The 9,364-nt window shown below is 39.5% G+C and overlaps 1 protein-coding gene across 1 annotated transcript in view; it reads left to right on the forward strand.

Annotated features, from left to right (window-relative positions):
* ext1b (exostosin glycosyltransferase 1b) overlaps nt 1–6,385 on the forward strand; it is a 152,029-nt gene extending 145,644 nt beyond the window's left edge. Inside the window, exons 9-11 of the mRNA XM_042506855.1 lie at nt 1,094–1,254; nt 3,065–3,236; nt 5,158–6,385. Coding sequence (XP_042362789.1) covers nt 1,094–1,254; nt 3,065–3,236; nt 5,158–5,343 — 519 coding nt within the window. The 3' untranslated portion in view covers nt 5,344–6,385. The remainder of the gene's footprint in view (nt 1–1,093; nt 1,255–3,064; nt 3,237–5,157) is intronic.
* Nucleotides 6,386–9,364: the final 2,979 nt, after the last annotated feature.

The raw sequence follows: 9,364 nt of genomic DNA on the forward strand, positions 1-9,364 counted from the left end.
GTAAGCACAAACTCTGGCAGGAAGAGAAGATAAAAATGACGTGTATACTGTGTTTTATGGTGGATTTTGACACGAGTATTCATTAGTGTAAGCCCTCTCAGTGCGGTGAAGTGTGATAATATGAGGTGTAATGCAGAACACGCTGTTTGTGGAGCAGCTGAGGCCTTTTTGATGTTTTCATCTAATTATTTGATTGAATGCTTTGATCGCCGCCACAGAAGTTTGGCTGCAGGCAGCTGCTTAGGAAAGACTGCTTTGTGTTTGATGAGGTTTTGCCTCTGTTGTATTTTCACTATAGTGTGTTTCAATGCGCACTTACTGTGTTAGCTCACCCACTTGTCTCTTTGTTCCCCATTTTTTTCTCACAATGTATACTCTAGAAAATGAATCTCAACCAGATTTAATTTCCCAACATTTCAAAGAAAATATTTCATGCTTTAAAATGAAAAAAAAAAAAGAAAATCCCTTTAGGGATACTCTTGTGTTGCTGCATTTTTTTAATTATATTGTAATAATTGCTTAATGTTTTGATTGATTAATGTTTATGAATCATTTACTTTACTCTACTTATCATTTGTAGTTGATAATAATGCATTTATAAATGTTGGCAATCCATTCATAAACACACAAGTTTCACACTTTATAATAAGCTATCAAGTGTAGAGCTATAATGTGATAATAATAATAATAATAATAATAAATAATAATAATAATAATAATAATAATAATAATAATAATAATAATATAATAAATAATAAGTTGTTTATAAATTGATTTTGGTGCAGATGCCAGATAGTTTTTTTGCAGAAGTTTAAGTGATCTATTAGAGCAGTATTCAAAACCACTTCTGCTGTTGCCAGGGGATACGTGGGGGTATCAGAGACGGTTCAGAAAGGAGACGCCGCGCTCAATACACCACATAGCGCGCACACGCAATGTTGCTCAGCAACAAAGTGGTTGTTGACGTTATCATCGGAGTCCTCCTTAACATGCTCTATGATGAAGATTACCTTGACATTTGACCTGTGAATGTAAACATCAAGCCTTTTCCAGAGTTTCAGCTGAGTGCAGATCTGTTTTTGTGTCTGTCCAGGTGGACTTTGCCTTCACGGTCTGGCAGAGTTTTCCAGAGCGAATCGTAGGCTACCCCGCTCGCAGCCACTTCTGGGACAGTAACAAGGAGCGCTGGGGCTACACATCCAAATGGACCAACGATTATTCGATGGTGCTGACCGGGGCCGCCATCTACCACAGGTACTGTACCCGCTTCACATTATCGTCCTGTGATGTGTAAAACTTGGTTCCGGTACAGCTGTTTACCTGCTCACTGTTTCAGTCGGCTCTGCTGTTTTCTTTCATGCTCCTTGCTTCTGTTCTGTTCCCCTTCTGTTATACGGGGATCACAGCTTTGCTCTACTCTGCTCTCCAGTGTTCAGTCGTCTTTCTTTGATTCAACACTTTGATGCAGTGATCTGTAGATTATGAAAGTAGGTGTGATGTTCACTGTTGCACAGCCTCGGGAAACCAGTGTTTTGACACTGGATATGTTTTATCCAAAAAATGTCAATTTGTCTGCTACACAGCATTTCATAGTTCCTGCATTTAGTTTTACTACAGCCCTGTCAGCTTTAATATGACTTCACTCAGCTGTGATGGGAGCAGTCCATTAAGCTGAAGTCAGCCAATCACTGCAGCCAAACGCTTAATCACTTTCAATAAGTCGGTCGCTCAATCCATCCAGGAACTTAAGCAATCAGCCTGCTGATGAAGTCGGAGCTCTACCTAAAGGCTTCAACCTGGAACGTTAAAGTGTCTGAAATTTGCGATGCACTGAGATTAAGTCGTCTATGCACTTTTTTGTGACATGCACTGCTCGTCAACCACCAAAGGTCAATAATTGAGGAATTAAGTTATTATTTATCTAAAAATACGTCATTGTGTGAACATATTCAGATTTGTAGGAGAGCAGAGTGTAAGCGCACTTTGATGCGTGCGACTGGAAAAGGTGAAAAGGAAATTAAGAGAAAACCTTGGAATGGATTCAAACCAGTGGATTTTTTTATCAGATGTGCAGATTTTATAATATTTAAACAACTGATCATCAACAAACTTAACCTGCAGATCATCTCAGTCTGCTTCTTTTTCCATTTTTCCAAATGTTTTTCACCTTTTTTTAACCAGTTTTTGGTTTTAATCTACATTTGTATGACATCCTGGGCCTCATACACACAAAATGTATTTTAAATGTTGGATTTATGGTCATTTGCTCCTTTACCAGTACTTTCCAGATAGAAATCATGTATGCCAGGGTTATAAATGTCATAAAAAGCCCTTAAAAATGTGAAGTATACAAGACATTTTAATGACATACCATCCTAATCCTTTTTTTCTGACTTTTTATGGCATACAGTAATTTTTTTTTTTTAAAAAATCATGACATATTATAATACGATTTTTTTAATGACATCGCATTTTTAATTAAATACTATACCAGGACCTTTAGATTTAGATTTACGACACACTACACTATGACTTTTTCATGACTTTTTAAATGAAATACTATTAAAAGACTTTTACAAATGAATGTTTTTGACATCCAACCTTTTTTTTTAAATTTAAGGCATAATATGCTATAACTTTCCAATAGACATTTTTATGACATACTACACCATGGCATACCATACTATGACTTTTTTATTGTTTTTTTTTATGACATACTATACTACTACTTTTTAATTATTTTTTATGACATACAGTACTATGACTTTTTTATGAAGATTTTTATTTTTTGTTGCCATTTTTAATGACATAAGACATAGCTTTCCCTGACTCGTTTGCAGCATTTTTAATTACATACTGTACTGTGGGTTTTTTTTTTTTACATTCGAAGTATTTTTTTGACACTATGCACTGTCTTTTTCAATTAATTCTGTATGGCATTTTTGATGACATACATTAATATGACTTTTATAGTTTTTATAGGAAAGACATGATTTCACGAGGAGGTACAAAGCAAGATCAGTTCCCTTTTCTCTTTCTAACTCCTTTTTGTCCTCTCTTACAGGTATTACCATTATCTGTACACAAACTACTTACCCACAAGTCTGAAGGGCATGGTGGACCAGCTGGCCAACTGTGAGGACATCCTGATGAACTTCCTGGTCTCTGCTGTCACCAAGCTGCCGCCCATCAAGGTCACACAAAAGAAACAGTACAAGGAGACCATGATGGGACAGGTAAGAGTGCACTGACACCTTCTCATGACTGGATCCAGGTTGTTTTTAAAGTTTTATTATGGATTGTATTTCACTCGATGACTCATGAGCTTATTGTGCTTTTTGAAAGAATTTTTACACCAAAACAGGACAGCTGCCAGTTGAGAAAACTGCTTTGCATTAAAGAAAAACTCATTACAAAATGTGATTGAACTCGTAACAGGCTGGGGCTTATTATATAATCCACTTTGATTTTGTCCTGCTTTTCATACACCATGATTCAAACTGAAGCCAGCATTGTTTTCTTCCCAGAATCAGTGTGTGTCGCGGCCTTTCAGCTGAAGCGAACTCTGGCCGCTTTGTGAACAGCATGAAATATTCTCTTAAAATTCTCTGTTAGACCCGTGGGTAAACAGGACAAGGCACTTACTGTACATCGGGGAGACAGAAGGACAGAAAGGAGTCGTCAGTTTCTGTGGCTCACATCATAGTTTGTAGTCAGACTCCAGTCGCCCAAATATAGAGTATGATCCAGCTGATGACTTACTGAGAAACATTAATGTCACTCAGTAATGGCTTTCTCTTGTCACAGTGTCTGAACTGTGACTGATAATTAAATTAAAAATGTTTAATTTGGATTTTAGCAAACGTTTTAATCCGATACTTTTTAAGTACATTTTTATGACATACTACTATGACTGTTTTATACTACAGTTTTATGACATACCATACTATGACTGTTTTAAAGTACAATTGTATGACATACTACCATGACTGTTTTATACTACAATTTTATGATATACTATACTGTTACTTTTTTATCACATTTTTATGACAAGCTATACTATGACTCTGAATCACAATTTTATGACATTCTGTAATGTGACCTTTAAATTACATTTTCATGACAATAATATGACTTACTTAGAATATTTTTATGACATACATTACAATGCCTTTTTTTTTATACATTTTATGTATATAAAAAGTACATTTTGTGACATGCTAAACAAAAACTTTTTTTAGTACATTTTCATGACATCACTGAGGTACATTGTTAAGACTCACTGTAGTAGGACTTTCTGACATACAATGATATGATGAATGCTTCATGCAGTTTTGTACGACAATATACAGTGATTTTTTTAATGCTATGTTGGACATCATGCTGAACTATACTATACTATGACTTTTTTTTAAGGAAATACTGAACTTTGACTTGTGCATGCTACTTTTGACAACATACTATACTACAACTTTTATTATGGTATTTTTTATAACATAATATGACTATTCAGTTTTATTTTGCCGGCTTACTACACTACGACTTCTTTGTGCTATTTTTGACAACATACTATACTGTTATGACATTTTTGTCCCATTTTGGACGACATACTATACTATGACTTTTTGATGCTATTTTGACACCATACTATGACCTTTTTGTGCTAATTTGGAAGTATGTACAATAATGTACTATACTATGACTTTTTAATACAATTTTGGATAACATATACTATGACATTTTTGTGCTATTTTGGGCGACAAACTATATACGATGACTTTTTTTATGCAGTTTTGGAAGTCATACTATACTGTGATGATTTAGTGCTATTTTGGACAACAAACTATACTGTGACTTTTTTGTGCTATTTTTGACGACATACTGTACTGTGACTATTTTATGAAATTTTGGACGACATAATATACTATGACTTTTTTGTGTGTGTGGCTATTTTGGACGACATACTATGACTTTTAAAGAATTTTTCATGACTACAGACAATCTTTCCATGCAAACCAAAGCGGCGGAGGAAGCACTTCCTGGGGCAAAGCACCCGTTTTTGCAATTAGTGACCTAGAGCAAAAATTCTTCACTGCAATAATAAGACTCTTAAAGTGTTCTTATGTCATCTCTCTTCCTCTCTGTCACAACAACCAGTCCTCTAGAGCTTCTCGCTGGGCCGATCCGGACCACTTTGCCCAGCGGCAAACCTGCATGAATAAGTTCGCCAGCTGGTTTGGCGCCATGCCGCTGGTCCACTCGCAGATGAGACTGGACCCTGTCCTGTTCAAGGACCAGGTTTCCATCCTCCGCAAGAAATACAGGGATATCGAGAGGCTCTGACAGGACCGGCGCCCCCTCGGGGGAGAACCCACGCAGGGGGAGGCGCGAGAGAGAGACTCTTTGGAGAGTAGAAGGAGTAGTAGGACTACAGCAGGATGGACGGGGAGCGACACAGCTCTGTCTTCCACTCAGCACATTGCCAATGACCACAGCGCCGCTGCTGCCAGGACTTGACGCAGGAGGGGATGAATGCGAAACAAGCAGATGGCTTTTGGATATGAAAAAACAAACAAAACCCGCAAACACAGACAGACAAAGAGGAGTACACAAACTGATGGACATGCCAAACAGTCCTGTATGTTTTGCAAATGTGCAAACACACAGCACGCACTACTGACGACGAGAACTCTTGGATAGAATATTTTTTTGTACAACGTGAACAAGGACGACGTTGACTTTCCTGCTCTCTCGGCACATGTGCAGGACGGTAGAAGAGGGAAGGTGTCCACGATCGCAAACCTGGCAACCCCACCCAACATAAATCCTACTGGTAGCCCCTAGCAACCCTCCCCAGTCTGCATCAGGACGTAATACTGGACTACCAAACCCCTGCTTTATAGCCTGTTCTTCAGTTGGTTTGATTTCTGTACAAATCAGCTCTCTGGTGTCACTGTTGACCCTTTGTCCTCTCTGAGAGGTTTGAAATCAGAGCCTCATCAGTTAAACATTTTTTCGTTCTCAAGGCAGAAAAGGTAAACAGCAGTGTCCAACCTGTTATTACTGTGGCCTGACGCTTTTTTTTTTTTTTTTTTTTTTACAGCAAAGCAGCCATTATGTCGTAAATTCTCAGCTATCAATACACATCCTTGAGCCTGAAGTCTGAGAGCATCCTGTCTGTCCAGTCCTCGGCTCAGTCCCAGATTTGCTGATGTGGCTTCCATAATGGTCTATCAGCTTCTCTGTTATCAGAGATAAGTTAGAAAAACATCTCGTTTCATATCCCTCTTCCTCTCATTCTCACCACAGCAGCTGTACTTTTCTCATCTTTTTTTTTTTTATACTCACTTTCATCATCTTTTATTTCCCCCCCCCAACCTCTGTACTTTCACCCTTCTGTGACTGTGTATGTGCATTCTTCTGTGTCTGTGTGTGTGTGTGTTTATGTGTGTGCGTGCGCGCATGTGTGTGTGTTTGTGTGTGCGTACAGAGCCTTGAAAAGTTGGCTCATCCAACCATAAGCTCAAGCGGAGTACATTTTCCCTCCGTTGGAATGAGCGAAATGAACATTTCTGGATGAAATGGAGCAGAACGTTGCATTCTAACCCAAACTCGTTTCGCCCATTTATTTCTTCCTGCATGGCCTCACAGCACTATCCTTACAGGGAGAAATGGAATAAAATTTCAGACCATAGCAGGTCTTTAGTGACCAGCGTCATTTCACAGGAGTGCTTGTAGAGAGATTTTTAACGCTGAGCGCATCGGTGCCATTCTGACATCAGGGTCTGCCTTTTAAAATAGTTTATTGCACATCACGTTGCCTACATCAGTTTGAGATGCCTAGACACTCTGGTGTTGAAATATTCTAGTCATCAGTCCGATGTGGCTCTCCTGCCACCATTATTTTTTTATTTTTTTCTCTCCGTGACATATCAGAGAACCTCAGAGCCATTAAATTGACAAAAGGTTTTCTCCTCCATTTGTCAGGCAGAGATACGTTTGGGCTTCAATTAGGTAAACCTATTTCATTTGGAGTGCCGTTTTATTCCCGGGGGACAAGCTGTTGATGAGACGCTCTAACATCACGGACCATTGTGTTGTCGAAGCATTGACCCACAAACATGACCTGCTGGCTAACGCTAGCCTTGGGAGGAGAGTTTTTTTTGTTTTCTCCGCCCGCTCTCACACGCCTTCCCCTGCTTGTCCATTAGTTTAAAGAGGCGTTCACTTCGCAGTTGTATCCGAATCAAACCGCCTGACATTTTGCACCTTAAATTACCTTATTGGTATCGGACAACGAGATCAAAATGCCAAAATAACTAGCTTTCCCCACCATTAATTGATCATTTGGAAGAGACAGGCGGCCTGAGGAAATGGCTGTCTCGTGGCGGAGATGCTACACGCTGTCAGTGGGTCTGCACGCAGCATGCAGCCAAGAGCACAGGCAGTCCGCTCACACATTTAGTTTGCAGACACTTAAATGAAAGCCGCGTGCTTTTAGTGGCCTTTCTGTCGGGCAGGCATTCAACATGTCTCAGCCAAAGCCCTTCAGTCTGTGTGTGTGTTAATCAGCGGCTGTCATCGCCAGCATCAATATCGCAGTCACACATTCAATTTCTGCTTTGCTTTGAGGTTTTTTCATTGATTTATCTTCATTTTGTTCAGCAAATGCATCAAATGTATTGTATATCCTTTACAGTGTCAACAAAGGTGTCGATCTTGCTATGAAGCGTCATATCCAAATGTTACCAATGCAAAGCTGCTCCGTGTCAGTTTATATCAAACACAGCAGGACTATCGGCTTTTTTTAAAAATAAATTTTAGGTTTTTTTCTTTTTTTTTTTTTTAATTCCGTCACGTCATTGCTTTAAATATCAAGTTTGTATTTACATAGTGGGACTTCAGCTTTGGAGTATTATTTGTTGGCCAGGAGAGATTTATGATCTGTTTAATGTGGAGCCGCCTCAGCAAATGTTCGCTCGTCTACAGAATGTGATTCTGGGAAAAACATACTCCTCACTCGGTCTGCATCTGGTCCCTCTTTCATCTTCAGAGAATTATATTGTTTGAATCCATATCAAGCCTTTTATGACGGATCATTTTAATCACTGTATGTGAATCGTCTCAAGAGAACCACAGCCCCCCCCAGCTTTGCAGAAAAACCACCACCCGTTTTAAATCCCTGTGACTCTCAGCACTGTACATAGGCATATATTTATTTTTGGAGAAAAAAAAAGACAGTGTGCGATTTGAGATGAGGTGGCGAGAGTATAGGACTGATCCTCCATCGCTGAGGGGAGTTAATGGTATTTATTCAGTTTATTTTCTACACGCTGTGCACATTAATCCACAAAGATGCCGATATATAGCTCATAATATGTTTCACTCTGCATCGGTTTTCCAGGGAAACATACATCACACTCTTTTTGCATACACAACTCCCCGAGAGAGGGAGCTAAAATTTTCAGAGTTGTAGTAGTTGAGTTTAAACTCTAAAAGATTGCATACACCAGTGATCTAGAATTGGATCGGGCCGCACAATCTTGGCGCTCCACAGGAGTCAAATTGCAAAGTCCCAATAAAGACTACGCCAACTGACACATGGAAAATAATAAGCAGCTGGGTCCTATGAACCAGATGGAAACATTTTCAGATTCTGCTGTAACACCCCCCCCCCTCATGCATTACAATAATGGGTCTGAGGCTGTGACACAGTTGTGTTTAAATTGCCTCTTTCAAAAGCTTCATTTCAGGTCAGATAACTTGGCAACAGAAACTTGCTCCATCTTTCAGTTGGCGTGCTGTGCAGTACACCGAGTCCAGAGCGCAGTCAGAGTGTGATGGATGTGATAAAGGCCACCAGGAAAACCTTTGCATCCGCTTTAAACGCTGTCGTGTCTGTCATTTGATCAGGGGGAAACATTATGCAAGTTATCATTGTGCGCTTCAAAACAGATGGAAGAGGGTTTACCCAAAATGTGCCAGGCAGTTGGTGTTTATAGTGGCAACGGCGTCTGTGCTGGAAACTAGTCTGTTCTTGATTTGTGCCTTTTTATCTTCATGTGAGTTCTTGACATGCCGAGCACTGTCTGTCCTAGACTTGTTATTTCCAGTAGACGGGCAGCAATAGCACCATATGTAGGGCCCTGAACAGCCCTGCCTTCATACACTGGATGAGTCACAGCTTCCATTCCCTTATTATAAAACCCCGTTTTCATCTTTATGTTTGGACACTGTTGCTAAGGTGACAACGTATGACCACTTCCTGTTTGGGATTATTTATCAGTGATTTGGCTGTATCAGATTACCAATCAGCAGTAGTAGCTGTTGCATTGTAAAGGTATCCGTTAAGCCCAGCTGTCCT

The sequence above is a fragment of the Plectropomus leopardus genome, chromosome 18, assembly GCF_008729295.1.
Source record: "Plectropomus leopardus isolate mb chromosome 18, YSFRI_Pleo_2.0, whole genome shotgun sequence".
NCBI classification, from domain to species: domain Eukaryota; kingdom Metazoa; phylum Chordata; class Actinopteri; order Perciformes; family Serranidae; genus Plectropomus; species Plectropomus leopardus.